Source organism: Vicugna pacos, chromosome 23 (assembly GCF_048564905.1).
Source record: "Vicugna pacos chromosome 23, VicPac4, whole genome shotgun sequence".
In the NCBI taxonomy this organism is placed as follows: domain Eukaryota; kingdom Metazoa; phylum Chordata; class Mammalia; order Artiodactyla; family Camelidae; genus Vicugna; species Vicugna pacos.
This window is the reverse complement of record NC_133009.1, coordinates 20,305,250-20,327,036: the sequence shown is the minus strand read 5'-3', so window position 1 is coordinate 20,327,036 and position 21,787 is coordinate 20,305,250. Positions and strand designations below refer to the sequence as shown.

The following is a 21,787-nucleotide window of genomic DNA, read 5'->3' as shown; positions in this document are numbered from 1 at the left end:
ATACGCTTGGGTTTTAATTTGACATAAACACTTGCAGTTGTATGTATTACTCATGTTTAAGGCTGAATTTAAATCCATGTTAAGGTAGAAGGTGGATTATTCCAGGGAATATCCTAAGAAAAAACATGCTCTTTTCTTATTAAACACATTATTAGGGGCAGTGATGAAGTGCAGCTCCCCTTCTTTGAGCAGAGAAAGATTTATTTTGGAAGGCCAAGCAAGGAGAACAGGTGGCTCATGCTCAAAAACACCAATTCCTACATGGCCCCTTTTTGAAGGCCCTGTGTGTGATCTCTTAGGAATAGAGACATAAAGGTCCTCCGTTTGGGGTGTGAGATGTTAGTGATGTCTGTTACATGGCCTTTGTTAATTTCCTACTAAGAACTAACGCATAGGGAGAGTATGTAATTTTTTTGGTTGCCTCTTCAAGTGAGATTTTAATTCGATGATAATTATCTCGCATGAAAGAGTGCTTTTTTTTTCCTTTTTTTTTTTAAAGCTAAGATTCATTGAAATTGTTTCTCCTGACCCCTTCCCTACTCTGCCAAAGCAGCTAGTGGATTCTGTGAAATACCTGCCTGGTGACACCTTCCAGGTTTTTTTGTTGTTGTTTTTTGGCCAGGCTTTAGCATGAATATCTCTTTATTGTAGGCATCTGTCCTGTTGTTTATTAACTTTTTTTTGGCAGTAAGATTTTTAGAGGGTTTCAGGAATGTAAAGTAGTACACCTTAAACTAATACCATGTTATACATCAATTACATCTACTAAAAAAATGGATTTAGAATACCAAATGGACATTGTCTTTGGACTGAATATACGTTACATATACTTACTACTGTCTTCAAATGTGTATATTATATTCAACTAAAATACACAAGTTGATTTCAAAGCTGTAATAAATTCAGAGCAACTTTGTCATTATGCATTTCTATAATCACTGGATAATAAAAGTATAATCACTCATTTGAGTCTGAACTTTTAAAAAAAACTTTATTAATATTGACTAGAGAACCACTGTTACAGCAGAAATAAGTTGCTTCAGAATCACCCAATGTACTAGTTCTCAGTCTCCACCTCTGACCTGAATCAGAATCTAATAGAAAGCAGTTGTAATAATAGCTACTTTCTGTTGAGCACCTATTGTTTCCTGGCCCTGTGCTAATTGCTTTACATGTTGAGCCTTATTTCATTCCACATCTCAGTGCTATTATTACTCCTGTGTTTCATATAAGGAAATGGACCCCTCTTGACTCAAGGTTAAGTAACTTGTCCAGAGTTTCACAGTTTGTAATAAATTCTTATTTTTATTCATCCATTTTTGCTTTTCTGTGATAATTAGTAGTGAAATCCTTACCATGATACAAGTCTGTGGTAGAACTGGGGAAAAAAAAGTATGGAAACTTCGTATAAAAGAGTTTTGTGTTTGAAAATTAAACTGGTGAGTGAAGTCACAACATAGATTTTATTTTTAAATTATGACTGATTAAATATATGTCTAAGAAAGTGATGAAGAGATGGAGTATACAGAAAATTTTCTTTTTAATAGACTTGCAGTTAAATATCTAAAAGTACTCAAATATAATTTACATATTGGAGCACTTGAAATTGTTTTTGGTGTTTTCCCTCTTCATAGATGGAAGAAACACCCTCTGAATCGGAGAAACTTTACTCATTTTCTGATCTGGAGTCAAGTAAGTGATGATCTATCAGCATCTTAAAAATCCTCTCATTTATTTGCTGAGCTGATGAGTTGCTTAATTTTGAGCTTTATTTCTCTGTCTCTTTATTATGTGCGGCAACAAAACTTCTCTTCTCATTTTTTTATATAGACTGACACATTACCCTGTTTATTTTATTCCAGGTTAGCTTTGGCCATGTATGAGTTTGTGAAGTGTGACAGAGGTGTCCAAGTTAGCCAGTGAGGGAGGGGAGTATAACCCTTAGTCCAGTTGACAAAATAATTTTACTTCTATTTCTCCCTTCCTCTTTCCCTTCTTCTGACTCCTGATTTCTTTTTGATATCAGGGAATAGTAATATGAACAAGAGGTTTCAGGGGACATTTAAGTTCCCCGGTCCTTTAGATAATGAGGAAAGAAGGTCCAGGTGACTTAGGCTCTTGGACAGCACTGAGCATTGTTGCTCTGAATTACCGTGGTGGTGGCCAGCCTTCTTGAGAATGCTGAGAGGCTTTGCACATTTGTTAAGTAAATGTAGGGTTTATTTTTCCTTTCATCTTAGCACAGATCCTGTTCAGTGAAGTTGTGAATGACTTCAGCTCATAGTAGCAAGAGCTCCTGGAGTAAATTTGCTACATAGTTCAGTATTTCTGGATGGAGGCAAATAAAATGATCTAGTACAGATTTATGGTTATGGGATCCTAAGTGCCAATGATAACAAATTATTATTTAAGAAATCATTGGGTTAATTGTTCTGTTGAACAAGTAATTTAAAGAAAATATGAAGACCTGACATGAGCAACAGAGTTATGCTATAGTTCAACTTGATATATCTTTTCAAGTTTTAATAGTCATTTTTCCTTCTTGTATTACTGCTAGGTAATTAACATCTCTTGCAGTGAGTATGACTATGAACATTAGCCTTGCTCAGTAACAGTGTCATACACGCTGCCTTAAGTGAGCTGCCCTCAAATGTTGTTACTATGAATTGTGCACTGTTAGCCTTCACACCTCTTTGTGTTATAAATTAAACTGAGTTTTTAAAGGGGTGATATACTGGCTTTGGAACTTTCCCCTTCTTTTCGGGTTGAAGCAGCATCATTTCTTGTTTATTCAACCTGGAAATAACTTGACGATGAGGTTTCCTTGGTTGATTCATGTCTTCTTCTTAATGTGCTTTCTACTTGACAAATTTCGCCAGTTTGAACTTTAGCTGAACTTTTCAGTTCTCCCTTTTTTTTTTTCATCTTTCTTTTGAGATGATACTGCTTATCAGTTAGTCATGAGCTGGTTGTAAATTGTTTCATGGAAAAGTCTGCTTAAATTGACTGACTAAATAAGCATTTCTGGTGGTTTGAACTTGTGTGCTGGCTGATGTAGAAAATCTGTGAACACACATCATTACCGGTCCTGGTTTTAGTGTTTTTTCATCTGTGTGTATATTTATTTTGTTTTGAAAGGTGTTTGATCTTATATTGTAGATGAAATTAGGCAGAATTTAATTGATAACATATGTACAATCATTTGTAGTTGTCAAAAAATAAAAAGATATGCATTTGATCTCTGTCATGATGGAATCTAGGGCAGGAAATATCTGGCTACCATTGAACACCTGAAAATTATCCATTGGAAGTTCACTGTGTGATTGTGTTATTTATTTTCTCTTTTAAAAAGATATTAACAAACTGACTGAAGACAAGAAAGAGGGCCTCAGGCAACTTGCGTTGACATTTCAACATTTCATGAGAGAAGAAATACAGGATGCTTCTCAGCTGCCACCTTCCTTTGACATTTTTGAAGCCTTTGCAAAGGTAAGTGTTAACTTTGGTGCCTTTGCTGTTATCATAAATCGACCCTTTGCTCCTTACTTTGTTGTTGATCCGTGAAAACCCAGGACCCGTCATGCCTTTATCACTCCCCTACCTTAATGAGTGAAGAATGAGAGAATGTATTGCTTCCCGTTGGGAAGGGTATTACTTTTCCTGCTTCATCAGTATCCTTATCAGTGGCTCATGTATGTTCATTGTCAGCCCTCAGAGCTCATCCTCAAAGGAAGAGTGTGCTTTCTTTTCTCAAAAGAAAGTTAACACATTCCATTATTTCTTACTAGTGGATTTAAGTTTGCCGCTGGATTCGTTTAGTTTGGTGGTAGTTGTTTCAGTGACGGAACTCGTCTTTGAAGTGAAAAATTTATTGGAATCCGTTTCTTGATTAAGTGAATTCAAAATAATGTGAAAATATAAGCATTTCTGATTTAAAAATATTTGCCTAAAATTTTGTTTAAATGTTTCAAGTCACTAAAAGGTTAAGGATAGAAAATAGGTGTTGTTTAATATTTCATCATGATCTCTTGGTAATGGGTACCTGAAGTGCTCCTTTTGCAAAGGATTCGGAGGGTTTGTTTGTGTCCAGGGAAAAAGAACACACTTATTGATTCTGGATATCTACCTGGGATAGGGCCAAAGGAGCTGATGCATCTTTCGTTGCTATGTGTTTGCTATCCTTACTTTCTCATAGTGTCTGGCTTTGTTTAAATATTGACCATATTTCAATAATAAGTCAACTTTTACATTTGAGGGTGATTTTGTCCCTTTTTTTTTTTTCAATTTGTAAGCACGCATCCAGTGACATTTATCTCGTGAATATTTTGGAAGTATGTCTTATAGTCGACTTATTTTCTAAGAATTTACATGTGATTAGTGTGATTGCTACAGATTTATTCTTGCTTTTCCCAAATGTGTGTGTGTGTTTTTTTTTAGGTTTTGTTCCTATGATTTTCTGATAATATCACCTTAGTATTACATTCTGGTTTGCCTGTAATTTAAAATTGATTTTAAAATATAAGGGTTACTTGCATCTGAGAAGTCTCTCATATTTATGTAATATGCTTCTGAAAATTACAAGCTATAGTCACACTACGTGTATAGTGCACACAGGCTCTTTTGATGTTAAACACAATTCAAAGTAATACCTCCTGAAAGATAAAAATATACCTTATGATGACTGTAACTTCATTGTGTTTCCTATTGTTGGAAATGTTAAAGTGCCAATTAGTGGAGTTACTAGTATTCATAATAATGATTTAAAAATACCTTCTATTGCTCAATGTAAAATGTGAATTACTATCTTATTTCTCTTTTTAAATAATAATCTCATGTATTTTACAGTGAACTTTTCTTGTTGTGTATGGGGGGAATTCTGTCATGATTAAGCAGACAAAATTTTAATCATAAGCTAGCCTTGTCCCCACATACTTGTATTTGTTACTAATTTGCTGCAAGAGCAAAACATACACATCTTTGTGACTTATGGGGGAATTGGACTCATGTGTGATTTCTGCCTTAAAATGTTGGTTATCATCAGAGGAAAGCAGCATTAACCTATGGCTCCTGTACTTCCATGTGAAACTTTTATTTATGTTTTATAAATTGTGGTTATTTTTCTGCTTATAAATTGGCACAGTGAAAACACTCTCTTCCCCCTCCCCCCTCTCCTCCCCCTCCTTCATTTTTTTTAAGAGAATAGTATAGTCTTAAATTTAGCTCACTGAGGTCCTGCCAAGCTCAGGGATGAGCCACTGAGCTTATAACTTTGCAAGTATGTGATAATGCAGATTAAGACAAATGCGCTGGCAGTCGGTGGAGAATGCTGGACAGAATTGTATCCCTGCTGGTGTCCTCTCCCTGGCTTACTGGCGTAGAATTAGTGAGAGAGAAGAGATGGGCACCTCAGACAGTGCTGCCCCCTGTGGCTGCTCCTGTGTGTGCAGCCTGACAAGAGTGGTTCCATGTGGACCTGCCTTCCTCACCCGGAGGGACTGACTTTTGAACTTATGCTTTAAAGAAAGCGGGCTTTCCCTGGCCTCGATGAAGAAAGTCCCATTTCATGCTTTGCTTTTCCTCCCACTCACATTCATTTGGGTTCTGTGCAGGTACTGGACATGCTAAGCTTATGCTTAGCTCATCTCATTGTCATTTAAGATGTAAGGAATTCTGAGGGCTTTTCTAAATTTATTTCTATCTTAATTTTTTTAAAAAACTTTCGTAGACTTTTCCAAACATACACAAAAGTAGAGAGAGAATTCCAAAGAACCCTTACGTTTCCATCACCTGGCTTCAGTAATTTTCAAACTTGTTTTATATCCGACAGATTTCACACAGATGTTCTTTTCCTTTATTTTGATTTTCAGACGTTCTTTGTAATTAGTCTTTGGTTATCAGGCCTCTTGGCCTCCTGGGAGAGGTGTTTGTTAGTGAATTCACTGACCAAATTAATCAGGGTGGGGTTTTATTTTGTTTTGTTTTTTGGTAGGGCTGCTATGTGCAGAGCACTCCTGATCCAGGGTTAGAGAAATTTGCGGCTAATTCTAACTCTGACGATTATCTACCAAGGCAGAGAACCTCAGCAGGTCAGAAATCTTGCCTGCGGATATGTGCATATATGCCAAACTTGCACTGCCTGGATAGGAAAGAGGTTGTGGAGGATGAGAAGTTTCTTAATCCTGAGACCAGGTTTCATTCTCTGCTGAGCTGATGGCTTGATCTAATAGGAGACCATGATTAATTCCTCAAAAGTTGGCAGTTTATATTTTGAACTCTCTGGAGTTTTCTTTTGAAAAATAGTGTATATTTTCTGTTTGACTAGGTTCTTAGTGCTGATTGTGCTTCTGTTGCTTAAGACTTAAAAAAAATTTTTTTTAATTGAATGATAGTTGATTTACAGTATTTCAGGTACACAGCAAAGTGAATCAGTTTTTTTATATATATATATATTTTTTTTTTCTTTTTCAGATTCAAGATTTTTACTTGGAAAGCATACCCCACCCATTACTCCAGAGTCATTACTTAGTCATTTTTTTCCAAGTATATTTCCAAGTGTTCCTTTTTCCCTCCAGTTCCTCAATGTCAGTATTAGCCTCCCACTCCCCACCCCCACATAAATACACACACACATACATACACTCTCTTCTTCTCTCCTCTCCCTCAAATAGCAGTTGGGCTTTAGATTATAGAATTTACTATATAAACATGTCCTTTCACTTATGAATTCGTTGCCTGGCTATAAAACTTAAGTAGGAAGGAGAAATTTTTCTAAGGGAGGTTATCAAGGACTTCACATAGGAAGCAGAACGTAATGGCATGAATTTCAGAAGAGAAGCTGGTGTTGGGAAACAGTTATAGACAATGGTCTAGAAATACTTGTGGAAGAGTGAGGGGGTACTGATACCTTGAACCCCCTGGGCTAAGAAAAATATATTGACACTCTGTGGAGAAGATTTGAAAAGGCAGTTGTTACCTGTGGAATACATGTTTCAGGTTATATTTAGTGATTACAACAAGAGTTTGAATAGCAGCGTGAAAAAAAATGTTTGTTTTACTTGAGGTAGTAATAGAAAATTAGTGAGGGTAGTGACTTCCAGAATTTCTTTAGAGGGGGATCTGCTTGGATGGAAAGATGGTAGTGATTTGCTTGAAGCTTTGTTTGAATAGCAGTTTTTTTTTCTGCTTAGATTGTATATTGGGGGTGTGGCTGAATGGAAATTAAAGTGTAAGGTGTGAAGAAGATGATGGTTGCTACTGACTGTAATGAAGGTGGCCGGAGGAAGGGAGATGTTCTGGAGATTTTGTCAGTGGAAACACTGGAGTCACATGTTTATTTTTATGTTATCAAAAATAGGGGCCAACTTCATCTCTGCTGCTCTTTTTCAGATTGTTTAGAGAAGGGAAGATGTATGTTTCTACCTCTACAAGCCCCTCCTCCTCCTCACTCGCCAGCGTTTTTTCCTTCCATTTCTATTTTGAAGTAAAATTTCCAGTTAGGTTTTAAAATGGATTTATCTTGATAAGATACCTGCTGTGGTTCAATCTATTGATTGAGTTCTAAACATGTGCTACAAATATAGAGAATGTATATATGAATAATGATGAATATAAACTCGAAAAGGTGAGAACATTACAGTTAGAGAGAGGACAAATTAAATGGGAGGCTGAGTGGTATGATCGTTAAGTCGCTTTTTCTGACAAGTAAGTGAAATTCTCTCAACCTCAATTTCCTCATCTGTAAATAGGAAAAATAATAATAACTATTTTAAAAAGCCAATTCTATAGCATTGTCTATAATATATACAGTAGTTATTGATAATAACTATTTACAAATTAAATGCTCTGTTTAAAGTATCTGACACATGTTATTGATTTCCACTACTGCTGCCCCAAGGCCCCATCTGTACTTGGGATTCCATTCTAAAACTTCAGTGTTTTACGTCTCCCTGTGTTGTCATAGAGCCAAGAGTATAATCTGCAACTGATTGTTAACCAGGGTCTCAAATGGTTACCTACAAGTATGCCCAGTGCAGGCATCCCATGCTGAGAATTACCTGTCTTGTTGAGAAAAAAAATTTGCAAACAGAATTTGCAAAAGAGCACCTTTCCCCCAGTAATGGGCTTGGTTTCAGCCTGTAGCTGTTGTGGCCGGAAATCATTTACTATGTCCTGCATTCATAGGAGCCTCATGATGTCAAAGTAGCTCCTTGGGACTTGATATAGGAAGTATGAAAGCAAGCTTTCTATGTTGAGGAAAATGTTTCTCACATGTGCATCTTAAAAGGATGAAATTAAATTGTAAAAATTGTGTTAGCAGTCATATCAAAATTCACTGAAGTGACATGGAATGCATAGTATTTCTCTATTCCACCCCCCAAAATGTACATTTGTAATTATTGGTAATGGTTATTCAGAGCCTATACTTATATCAGCAGACCTGGTTTTGAGCTTATTTTTTATGCATAGGGTTGATTTCTTTTTTATTTTTAGTGATTATTGCACAGGCTTCTAGAAAAATATACTTTTTTCCCCTGGACTAACAACTTCCTTTTAAAAAATGCATTTGGTAGACTGATTAGAATATGATAAGCTCTGAACAATAGAGTAGAAAATGATCTAGTTGCATAAAGTGTTTCAAAAACAGACATTAAACTGGAAGCAACAAGAATAAAAGTGACCTTCCTGACCACAAAACATATGTCATTGTTAGTGCTGCCAGAGCTCTGCAAAGTACTTGTTAACTCAGTAATGTACAACTCACACAGAATTTTTTTATTAGAAATTCCACATCTGTTTGAGGAGATGTTCCCTCTTTTTTCCTTTTAAACAATGATTTTCCTGATAATATGTTATTTTTATTCTTTAGGGCACATCTGTGATCTCCAGAGCTTGCCTTTCCAAACTCTAATTTTTAATGCTGTTAGTTCCAGCTGGTTTTGCAGTATACACTGTGGTTGTATAGATTTGAAAACGGGAATTTTAGAAGCTTTTTTTTTTGTACTCTTAAAGTTTACATTCAGTTTCATTCTGAGTAAATTCTGTTTTGTTTGGGGAGAATTTTTTTTTTTCCTGGAGAAGCAGTGGAGAATGGGTTAAGATAGAAATCTTGCTAATTCATAGTATGAAAGAAAGTCATAATTTAATATTTTTGACTGAGGTATGTTAGAAATAAGACACAAATGATACTATATTGAAGATGAAGTACTTGCAGTTGCCTGCTGTGTGCTGTTAGGGTGTTAACAAATAGCCTGTGTGATATTCTGCCATAATGTCATAATTTTAGAAAAATATATGTCAGCATGGAGGGAAAAAAATACTAAATAACCCATTTTTTTGGTCTTTTATTCACCAAAGAATGATGTATCTCAGTGGAAAAGCAAGAATAAATTTGTTCATGATCTATTCAGTTTTTAATCTTAAATTTTCTGTTCAGTTAGCCCTCATTCTGGATCTACTGATGCTTCATTACTTCAGTGTTGCTGGTAGGCTAGTTTGTAGGATGAATATTATTTTGAAAGGTTATTTTGAAAGGTCAGGGGTGGGGTTTGTGTGCACGTGTGTTTACCACTTGAGGGGTTCAGGTTATAGGACCAAGTTTTAGAGCCTTTTTGTTGATCAGCTCAGTTGGGTTTCACTACTGTAGCATGCTATAGAGTAGTAAAGAGAGCAATCTTTTGAATTAATAAAGTGATGTATTACCTAATTACAAAGTTTATGTGAAATGGCAGTATGATAACTTTGACTGCATTACTAAATGGTCCCAGTGACTGATCAGATGTGCCTGAATTCCATTAAGGAAAAAGTAGGCCATTAAATATTTAATACTAAAAGCGAGCAGACACACCAGGATTGCTAACCTCCAGTCACCGGGGTGCATGTGTCTATACATTTGGAGGTGGCTGCTACATGAGACATCTCTCCTGTCTGCTCACAACAGCTGCTGGAAGACTGAGTTACTGGGGTTATACTTCTCTTCTGGTTTTAAGTAAAGCAGGCACACAGCCAGGATGCTCAACTGCACGCAGATCCCTGCATTCTACTTATGAAATGAGGATGCATTTATGATTTATGTTTTTTTTACAGTAGGTTGAATCTGAGTAGATTCAAGAGACAGTTATTCTCAAAAATATTCTTCCAAGTAAAGTGACATTTGTGGGACATTTGGGCTTTCAAAACAAAACAATTCATGTGTTTTTAATGATGATATTTATCTGTTATGTTCTTCATTTTTAACCATTCAGTTAATACTTCTCTTTATTTATGTGTAAATAACCTGTGATGAGGTGGTGTATGTTTATCATAGTTAAGGACCAGATGCCAGGTAGCTTCTGATGTTCAGAAGGATGATTAGTAAATTCTTAATCAGCATTTTCACTTATACCTATGTTGGTCAAGGTTAATCACTTACATATGGCTAATGCTTTGATTAAAACTATTGATGGATAAACGTCTTTGCCAAGCCTGTTGCCTTATCTATTTGAGTGTATAACTTGCTAATTCAGATAGAGATAATATTTGCAGGATGACAGTATGTCATTATGAAATAGCAGAGGTTACTGTGTTGATTTGGCCTTCCCTTTAGTGGCAGGAACGTCTACTAGAGTACTGTCTCTCCCTACTAGAGTGTGACTTTCTTAGAGCTAGGAATTACATTTTATTTATTTTGAATCCCTAGAAATCTTCATTTTATACAACAGGTGATTTAATTGTTGACGGAGTGAAAGATTGAATGAAAACTGTACCTTTTCTGTTTTAGGGAGTATACTTTGTTAAATATATTTTAAAATTATTACATTACTGTAAATGTACAAGACTGGGTAAAATAACAATCTTTATCACTGTAAAAATTCATGGTGAAAATTCGGTTAGCTGATAGCTCAGAATCACAGAAGCTGCCATTATCCTAAATTCTTCAGGACGTGATGAATCATTACATTAATTATTCCAGAGTTCAGCATACCTTTTCTGTAAAAGCCCACATACTAAATATTTTAGGTCTTGTAGGCCAGCCGGCAGAAGTGAATTATTACTGGTGATTTGTAATGCACATTGAGAGGGCTACTTATGGTCTTGGTGGCAACCCTTGACTCTTCCATTATAGTTGAAATTGTCCACGGATAATACATAAGTGGGCGGGCATGGGTGTGTTCCAGCAAAACTTGGTTTACGGACACAGAACATTGATTTTCATATAATTTTTACTTATACCCAAATATTCCTTTTATTTTCCTCCAGCCTTTTTAAAATGTAAGAAAACATTCTGAGCTTGTAGGCTGTGCAGAAACAGGTGGTAGATCAGATTTAGTGGGCCATTGTTTGCCAACCCTTAAATTATTTGATTCTTCCAAAAGATTTTTTTTATGCACAGTAGGAGACAAAATATGCTATCAAAAAATTCTCAAATTAAAAAAAGGTAGGAAATATTTTACTTGCTACTTTCTAACAAGCTACTGGCTCTACAGTTTTGCATTGCCAACCACATTTGTAAGCACAGTATGTATACAATAGTTGTTTTTTTTTTGAATATATTATTTTTTTTAACCCCAAGAAAATTTGATTCAATAACTCTAAAATGTTTTAATTCAGTAATAGTAGAAGAGATGTATTTCATTAAAGATTAGGAAGAAATAAAATTCTTAAATTAAAAAACATGTACTTTATTAATGTCTTATGTACTTAAACTACCATTGTTTTTTGTTTTTATTTTCTTTAACTGCAGATGTTGTATTTTGTTATTTCATCTTGATATGAAGTGTAAAGATACAATTTTGAAGTAGAATTATTTTGGCCATATAACTTGGGTTCAGAAAGTTTTTGGTTGGTTGTTCAGGTCTTTTTCTTAGATTGCAGCAGATACTGCTCTCAGACTTTACATTGTGATTTGACTGTTTCTAGTATGAACGAGAAGGACCTCTTGTAGGAGAAAAAAGTGTTTTAGGAGTATGACACTAATAGTCTCGAAAAATTGTGATAAACTGCTGTGTTTTTATAAATTTTATAATAGGCAGAAAAAGTGACATTTTTGATGACAGAAATTAGACTATTTGATGTGGAAAATAAGGTAACTTGGTATATTATAAAGGTAGGGAGGTGAGTTTGGGAATGGCTTCTCTAAGTTGCAAAAAAGTGTCCTGATCAAGAGAGAAAAAGCCCAACTACTATTTGAAAGGGTCAATTTTCATTAAATTTTTAATTTTCAGTGCCTAGTGGTATGTATTTAAAGAGACCTATGTAGATAAATGCTCCTTGTAAAGGATGATGAAAGAAGGACAGAAAGCCCTGTCATATTCGACAAGCTCACCGTGGTTCAGTGTCTGGAAGAGCTTTGTCACTAGAGTGGTCCAACGGTGTGTCAGGCTACCCTGGCATGGCTTGGAGCTTTCTGTCCCTAGAGGAGTTTCATTCTAGATTAGAAGCACATGTCCAGATGAGTTATCTCCATGAATAAGGTAGAGTTAGATGAATGTCAAGTGCTCTTTGAGTTTGTCATATTCATGGTGCATCATGGAAGCATGTAGTATGTCTTTACTCACCCTCTCTATCAAAGTCCAGCTTATTCTTAATGTTTCAGTTAAAATCTTTGGTAAAATCCATCTGATTAGGATTGAGCCTTCCCTGTTGTAAAATCAGTAGTCACTGGTATTTTCTATGTCAGTCATTTGGCAGCTATGAATATTCCCTCTTTTTGTTAGCTGTGTATCTTCATTTCCTACATTCCCTTGTAAACTGTGAGAAAAGAGTCACGTTACCCAATTCCTTCCTTAAGCATAGTAGAACGGTACAGTTTTAGGGCTGAAAAGATCACAGAAACTGTCCAGTTCTATGGCCCCCCACTTGCTCTCCTCTTTCTCTTTCCAGGATGCATCAGTTGTGGCTCAGAGAAGATTAACAGTCACCTAGTGACAGGATGGATGTTAAAATGTAGGTCTTTTCAGCTCAATCAAATGCTCTTTCTCCTGATTGATACCCACATGCTCAAGAACTATTAGCTATAATCACCATGCTATCTAATAGACTCCAAGAATGTCTTTATCTTATAGCTGGAAGTATTTACCCTTTGACCAACATCTCCCCATTTCCCAGGACCACCCCTCTCTATTTCTTATATTGAAGATTATCAATATAAAGCTGGAAAACTAAGAATAAGTTATACCATAAGATTACACTGATCAGCATTTGAACTTAGATTGTTTGTGTAATGGTGAGTTTCAATCTCAGAGACTCTGTATGGCTGTGGCTTTCCAGACCATCTGGATACATTCCTTTCAGGTAACTCAGTTGTAAACAGAATGCTGTATTATATACTTGACTGTATGTGGATTTGTCTTGTATTCCTCATTTTTTATCCCATACTTACCAGGAAGCCAGTGGATATTAGACACTGGTCTTTGTCTTATATTAATAGATCAAGGGACAGTGGAGGGATTTGTCACAAGTTTCCTTGTGCTACACTCACCCAATGTTATTTTCTATTTTAATTTTTTTTTACTCTACTAAGTACTTTAACAAATATAATCACACTTACTAATGACAGCAGCTCTCTGAGTTACATTGTTATTGTTCCTTTTGCAGATGGTGGAATGCTTAAGGTTCCATTATTTTTAAATAAAGGAACCGGAGCTTTCACATGGCTATCATGATTTCAAATTTTCCATATTCCACCATATTGCATTCTGTGCTGTTAGCTCTTTATTACAGCTCTAATTATGGACTATTGTAAGTTGTAGGAGCAAAATCCAGAGTGAAAGAAATAAGAATATGTACTTGATGAGATTTTTATCACTAATACTGAAGTATTGCTATAGGCAAAGCTTTAAATTATTTAATGAGGATTCCTGCTATTTTCATTCAGGTGGTGCATCACGTCTTACATGTCTCTTTCCTTCCTATATTCAAACCTAAATAAGTGCTGGGAGGGTGGGTTTTTCATATCAAATATTTCTGAGCTGATGTGGCTTCAACTCTATGTGAAAAGAAAAATAATTGAAAAAGAATTTGCATGGAGTTAAGCTACCTTTTGAAATCTGGGTTCCATAACCTTGAAGTACTGAATATTAAAACATTAATTATTCAAGAGCCTTCAGCTTGGTTCTGTCTTGTTTTCAAGCCATTACTGGACATTTTTTTGTAATTCTATAAATATTAGCATTTATGGATTAAAACACTTTATAATGTGATAGAATATGTATTAATATAGAAGAAAATCGTCTTTGGCTTCTTTGGCACCTATTTTTCTGTTACAGGTTATTTATTTGACCTTACAATTTATACCTGATATTAATGGCATAGGCAAATAACTTAGAAATACTGTCTTTGAACAAATGTCAAGTAAAAGTATTGGAACTCCCTGTGACCAGACATGGCAGTCGTGGGTGCTATTTCAAGTTTTAATTAACATTTCATTTTAGTTTTGTAGCTTAGGAAAGATTTATCAAGGCACGGTTCATGCAGAGCTCTTTCATTAGGATCCGCTGAATTAGGAACAGCATTAAAAATACCATTTACAGCACTTTCTTTTCTATCCTTCTCCCTACCAGGGGTGGCAGTATTTTGATGAACTAACAGGGTCGGCTCAGCATCTGAAGAGGCCCATGTGATTTGCTGGTTGTTGTCCTGGGGTGTGGTTCATCCTTCACAGCCTTTCAGGGGCTCTTGGTGATGTTTAGAGCCAAAGTGGGTGAGAGATGTTGTTTTGGTGCCTCAGAAGTCTTTTGTAATAGTAGGTGACCGTTGGTTTTCTTGTCCAAGATTCCCTAGAGTAGTACCCACGTAAACCTCAAGTTTGCAGATCTTAAGGTGTGATATTGTCTAAATCTTTTATCTGCTTTCTGTGGCATGACCTGCCACTGATCCTCCTCCTACCTCTCTTACCACTTTGTTTAAAACATTATCATTTGCTGGTTCTCTTTTGATCTGTTGAAGGACAAGCATCTCGCTGCCATGGTCTGACTTGCTGAGCCTTGCATTTGCTCTGATCTCCAGCTCCATATTTTCTACTTATTAAAAATCTTCACTTGCAGGGTCTGTTTTAACTTCAGATTCATCGTGAACAACACTTAAAACTCTTGTCTTATCCTCAATAAGATGTGCTGTTTCTCCACCTTTTCTATCTTTTCCTCTTAGCCTGGTGGCCTCCTGAGTCAGGCACACCAGAAATCTCAGGGATGCCTCTGAATATTCCCTCTCTCTTCCCATCTATGTGCCCTGCTTATGCTGCCTTTGAAATCTCTCTTAACTGTTTTCTTTTTATATATTTTTTTGCCACTGGCCTAGTTAAGGTTCTTTTTATCTTGCCTGTGAGGCTCTAACTATTATTTTTGCCTCTCTTTCCTTGTATCTCAACCCCCCCCCTTTTTTGTACTGCCATTAGAAATACATTAAAAAAAAGATCTGATCATTTGAATCCCCTGGTTTAAAATGTTGATTTTCTATGGCCTATTGTATAAAATCAGGGTTTTAGAATATGGCATTTGAGGGTGCTGCGAGCTCTCATCCTGTGCTACTTCCCTGCAGCTGGATGACCGCCCGGATAGACTGTAACTTGAGGGGTGTAACCATTAGTGACCAGCAAGCTGTAGGGATTCAGTCAAGGCATGCTTTCACTCCTTTACATTGTTGCATTGTCACCTGCATTTTGCTTTTACTCCCTCACATTACTGCATTATCAATGTGTTTCTTCACACTTCCAAAGCTTGATGATATCTGCGGTATTGTTGCTATGACAGTAGCAAACAGATGTAGGCAGGGCAAGTACGTCCTCAGGATCAGGAATTATTTTTAACAGGCTAAGGTATTTTTTGAGCCAATTTGTAAAGCTGCCCGTGTATATGAGAACACACAGGAGAGGTTTATCAAAACCAGTGTGACAAATCAGCAAGACCTGGTTATGGCTGCTCTGTGTGTATATGGCAGGGTGTGTGTGTGTGTGTGTGTGTGTGTGTGTGTAAATGGTGAAAATCATTGTGTTCCTTTGGATCCTAAGGTAGTGTGCTTCTACCTCTAAGTCACTGATTTGACAGAGGAAGTTTAGCTTTGAATACTAATCACTAGCAGTACTTGAGTGGTCTGCTTTGTCAATACTGCTGAGTTTGATAATTAGAGAATTACAAGGATGTGATCAGATTTTGGAAACCCATTCCTAGAAGATAAGTATGTGTATTTGCTAATGGTTGTCAGGCAGACTTCTCGCTTTTCTTTAGAGCAGTGATAATTGCTAAAGATAATTTTTTTTTTTTTGCTGAAAATACTTCCCTCTTATCAGTGGTGTTTGGATGATCTTTGTTGTTTCTTACCTCCTGAAAGTCACTAAAGAGATGCCTGCAAAGTCCTTTGCATTTTGTGGAAGCAAGGCATTATGCTCTATATTTAAAAATGATTATCTTTCAGTTTATTGGAGTAGAAGTGTATTTTCCACATGGCAAGGAATGTTTAGACTCAGATGATTTTGGTATTTGAAATTTCCTTTGAACACAGCTTCATGCTTTCAATTACGAAATAATATAGTGGCTCAGTGAGTGTGATAAATCACATGATACTAGTAGTTCCTGGCATTTGGAGTACTCTAAATTCTTGCTGTTTGTCATTTTCCCTTACAGTCAAGATTCCTTTCTTAATTCCACCCTTTGCAAGTACAGTTCTTTCCATTCTTCCTGGCAAATTCCTTTTCATTCTTCAGAATTCCCTTCAGATGTCTCTTTTTCTAGGAAGTCTCTCTCAACTTCCTTGGGCATGTCCCATTACTACAGGAATGGGGAAGTAGACGTATAGAGTACAAGTGGATAAAAATAAAGAGCAACCTTGTTTATCATTTTATCCCTCCAACCAGGAGCTGGTGTCACAAGTTGACCAGTTTATCACAAAAGGGCACAGCCGAACGCTCCGGTCCATTGGAATTGAACCCCTGACAAAGATGAATGGTAGCTTCTCACATCTATACATTTTGAAAGTCTTTCCTCCCGTCTATTCATGTCATTTTCTCTTTTTAGGGAGTTCTATCTCTTACCTTTCTGGTCCTCTCTGAAGAATCAAAGGATTCATGGTTTTTGAAAAAGCAGGTCTTTAAAAACTACCAGGTTACTAATTGTAGTTATCTTTGTATCAAAATGATAAACACAGGGATTAAATGGTGTACAGTCTAATCTATTTTTCTTAAAAATCTTGCTTGTGAATTTAATTTCCGTAAATAAGATAGCAGATTATGTGAAGCAGGAAAATTTGGAGATCAGCAGGGTCCTGAATCTTTTTGTGGAGGAAGATTTATTTTGGTAAGCTCATCACTCTGTTTTAAAAATGTGGATTTCCACATGTTGTGTCTAGTTTTTTCCTAAATCAGGGCACATTTGTGGTTAAATCTTTTTGTTTTCCTTTTGCAGGAACTAGTTGTTTCTTGAATGGGTTTTACCAAATTCTTGGGGCCCATCTGCACTTAGATTTGTAGACTTGTTTGGGATCTGCTTTGCTAAATTGTAATTCATAGGATTAATGATTAACGACTAATGTAATGCTATGGAATTGGCTTTTTAAGCCTTTTGGTCATGAAACCACTCAGCAAGTGGCTGGCTACCTCTTTTCCAAAACCTAATCAGTGTCCCTGGGAACATTTCTATGTGAAATACCTATTCCACAGAGCAGCTTGCTGTCTTCTAAGTAGAATTTCAAAGTCCAATAACTTCAGCAGGTTTTCAAATCAACCACTGTAGACACAGAGCATGAGAGACAAAATAGAGTCCTGAAACTTTCTTCCTGGTATGTAGAGGAAATAAGGGTAGTATTCTTCATGCAGCCATTCAGTTCAGTTCAGTTCTGATGTATTTGTCCTGTTGGAGGTTTTGGCTTTTCTGTTCCTTTTTATAATAAACTGGTCAGATCACTGTACTGGTACTTGACTAGAGGAGTATAATAATCCAATTGCCTGTTCTGTTTTTATCTGTATATATTTTACACTTTGACTTTTCCATTCATGTCATAATATGATACCATGTTTAGAATTTGAGGCTCTTGTATGAAATGCAAAGCCTGTGTGGAGAGTGTAGGCCAAATACTCGTTAACACTAAATATTTTTGAACAATTTAAAAAATACTTATTGATTTTAGAAATAACTTTGATGTTCCCTTAGTTATATTAATATAGAATGAATGCTTAAAAACTTATTTTAGTATAATTAACCTTTTAAAATTTTAGGCAAGGAAGTAATTGCACATTTTTGTAGCTGAATTCTAGTTTGGGTGCTTGTTTTGATATTATTTTTTAGAATGTTGACATTGTAGTCCTTTTCATCTTTATTTTCAGTGACAGCAGAATCCCAAGCCTAAGAAAATGTGATTAATTCTTTCACATTGAAGTCATTTAATCATTCTTTGCCTAACAGCTGCTTTTTATTCAGTACATTGAACATAAAATTTTAGAGTCCTTTGCGCTATCATAAATTTTAAATGTGAACCATTCTTCCTCTGAAGTATCATATGCTATTGTTTTGATTTGTCAGTTTGGTAGGCTGTTTTGCTAGAGATTGCTGTTGTAGTTGGCTAGGAGGGCATTCTTCTGGATCTAAACTCTTTCCCCAGCTTTGTATGTCCCTATGGTAGTTAGTATTATGGACTGGCAGTAATGAGGTGGGGAAAAATTGCTTTGACTTGTCATTCCTAAGCTCCTTTTATTTCTGAAACATGTTGGAGAAGTGGAGAAACAGAGTGAAAACAAAGTAGGGAGATTCTTGGATATTTTTGGTGAAAAAGAACCAGCTTAATACATTTCAGCTCAACACATTTATACTGTCTCTGTTCACAGTGCTGTGTGGGAATACAAGGGTAATTAAGACTTAGTTTCTGCCTCATCTGGTAGGAGACATGAAAGACATATATAAATAACTTAAATATATTGAAAGTTCCTTGAAAGCAGGGCTGTGACTATGCCTTACTCTTCTTGTGTTTAAATTTTGCATGCCAAACTCAGGACATTGTAGGTGCTCAGAATATTCTAGAGCAGACTATGGTAACTGTAAGTGTCTTGAGATGGAGATGTGGTGTGGGGAGATGATTTTGATCTGGGCCTTTAATGAAAGGTGTTGCAGGTGGGAGAGTCAGTGCTGACTTCTTAGAATTGAGCAGCCACTGTTCCACCTGGGCCAGTGGGGAGCCTGGAACTGAGAACTGGTCTGCTGTGACTTTGGATGCAAAAGCAGAAGCTATCCAAGGAGACTTTCGCTGCTGGTTGAAGCTTAATGAATCTGATTATTTTTGGTTAGGAGCAGTTATTTAAGGTTTTATTGGAAACTTATACCCGAGGCTGTTCCAGTGAGACTCACTTCCCTATGTGAGACCTCCACATGCCACTTGCTTTTCCCAATCCTGACAGAACCCCCTAATTCATGATGGCAACATTTTCAAGTGGGAAACTTGGTGGTAGGCTTTTGTTTGTTTGTTTTGCTTTTTGTTTTCTGCTTTTCAAAACAAACTGAGAAGTATCTTTTAAATGAAGAGAAAGAGTAGCGGTTGCTGTCTTAGGAACCTTGGTGATCTCAGGTTGTTAAGGACCCAGGAAAGAAGACAGTTTCAAGAACGAGAAAAGGAGATGGCCAACATAAGTAAAATGCAGAGTTGTTATGAGGGAATAAATTCAGCACTGAATTTAGCAATTAGAAATACCCTGGTGCTATTTTTATATTTTATAGGACTAAAAGTGTGAAGACTTTTTATTTATTTATTTTTTAACTTCAGAACAGAAGTTGAGTGATTAGGCTTTTGGTATTTTTACCAAAATGATAAGTTGTTTCTCAGGATGTACTGCCCCTAATGAAAAGCTGAGTTATTCTTTTTCATTCTTAGGAAAAATTCCCCTCCTTCCCTGCATTTGAACTCAAAATTATTTCTAGCTAAGTTGGTATGTTAGTTCATTGACCTGAAAAATCAGCCAGTGTGTTTTGAAGTATTTCATGACGAGCTACAGAGTCTTGGTGATTAAGGGTTTTGCAAACTTGGTGACTGTGTTATGTTCTATAATCAAAGTATCCAGATGAAGAAGAAGGAAAGTAAAAATGGTCTTATCTGAGCAATCATTTAGTTTAGCCAGTCCTTTGTAAAACGTCTTTTTACAATATTAAGCTTAAAAGTGGTACACAAGTTTAATTTGGGGGTTGCTTTACCTTACTAAACTGGAAGTATAGATTTATTTTTATGTTATGTTGTGTGATCTTAGTATTGTACTAAGGCACTAAACTAAAGCGATTATCCATTGAAAAGCTATATGAGTGAGTGGCTCCATCATGCTGTGAAAGTATTCACTCACTGGCAGGGGACGTAGGACATATTAACCCGATTATGCTGTTTTGAATAAGGAGCTGCTTGAATGGCCAGGAATGTTCCTATTTGGTAGATAGAGAATGTTACTTTTATTCATGAGTATTAAAACAGTAAAATGTATCTGTCTCAGTTTAAGTTTTTGAAAAAAAATATTTTAAGGAAAACAACTGGTCAGGTAAAGCTTGAAGATACATTCTCTTGAATTTTTTTTTTTTTTTAACTCAGCTCACAAATTCATTTTGCAGTGCCATTGAGAAGTTTCCTGAAATGAGTGGTGTGAGTACCTGGCTTACCTATCAAGTCTAGCTCTTTACAAGCCTGAAAAGAATGAGAACTTTAGTCATATGCTTTGCCATGGTTGAATGCCATTAGATATCAGGAGTGTGTTAAACAGGACAGTTGGGCTATTAAATGTCATACTCACTTACTAAGACAAGATAATTGTTGAAAAATCATAGAACAAGCTAACTTTGTATAGTTTTTAAAAGGAGGGGCCTTAAAGTATTTTTTGGCTCTTTCCTATTAGATTTTCTAATTAAAAACTCTGTGGAAATTAATAACAGTCAAACTTCAGTTAGAATTTTGTTCCTATGTCTGATTGTGGAAGCTTATATGTTAATTTCAAATGGTTTGATTTCCTTTATCATCCCTCTTTAATATTCATTTCTTAACATCTTTATGAGAAAGTAGCCCTTATCTGCATATTATAAAATGGAGGCAGTCTGACTTGACCATTAAATTTTTTTCTAATGTAATAAAGCTGTGGAATTACCACGACCCCTAATATTTTATGTTAAAAGGATGATCGTGTTATATTGAAGATAACAAGGGAGCTCTTATGTGGAGGCTTGTGCAGAAATGAGGTTTTCTATAATTCTGTTAAATTGTTTGAGTTTAACTTTCTTCTTGAGGCAGTTTTGTATCTTGTAGATTTTAGAACCACATGTGAAACAGAATCTTTAATTACTGTTTCACTAAATGAAGTTTGTGCTCCTCAAAACGTGAGCTCTGAACCCTTCTGGACTGAGCAATTATTGAGAGCAGTTTAGGACACTCCTCATAAAAGCCTGAAGCAACCTCAGGAAAAATCAGTTATTTTGTTAGGGAACAGATATATTTTTATAAAGTTATACTTGATTCTTACCTCCAAATAGTTGTATCAAAATTTCTCCCACATCTTATGGGCGTACTGTAGGAATCCAAGACCAAGCGGGTGCCTGCTAATGGTTCTGGGTTGAGCTGCAGCAAAGCTGTGCTAAGTGGTGCATCTTAGGAATAGAATAATTTTCCAAGATGAAAGTTGCGTATCTCATGGGTGGTTTTTAAGTAAACAAACAAGTCACAACCCACAGAGATTTATCAGAGGACTATTCTATATTATTTCAAATACGAATTTATTATGTAGCCAAGAGCTCAAAAGCAACAGAAGTACTGACAGAACATTAAGTTCAAGCTTCATGTCACAGATTTCTACAGTGATCGTGCTTTA

At 36.0% G+C, this 21,787-nt stretch overlaps 1 protein-coding gene across 1 annotated transcript in view; it reads left to right on the top strand.

Moving 5' to 3' along the window:
• Positions 1-21,787, top strand: part of SMYD3 (SET and MYND domain containing 3) — a 550,148-nt gene that overhangs the window by 116,112 nt on the left and 412,249 nt on the right. Inside the window, exons 4-5 of the mRNA XM_015234799.3 lie at positions 1,635-1,692; positions 3,353-3,489. Coding sequence (XP_015090285.2) covers positions 1,635-1,692; positions 3,353-3,489 — 195 coding nt within the window. The remainder of the gene's footprint in view (positions 1-1,634; positions 1,693-3,352; positions 3,490-21,787) is intronic.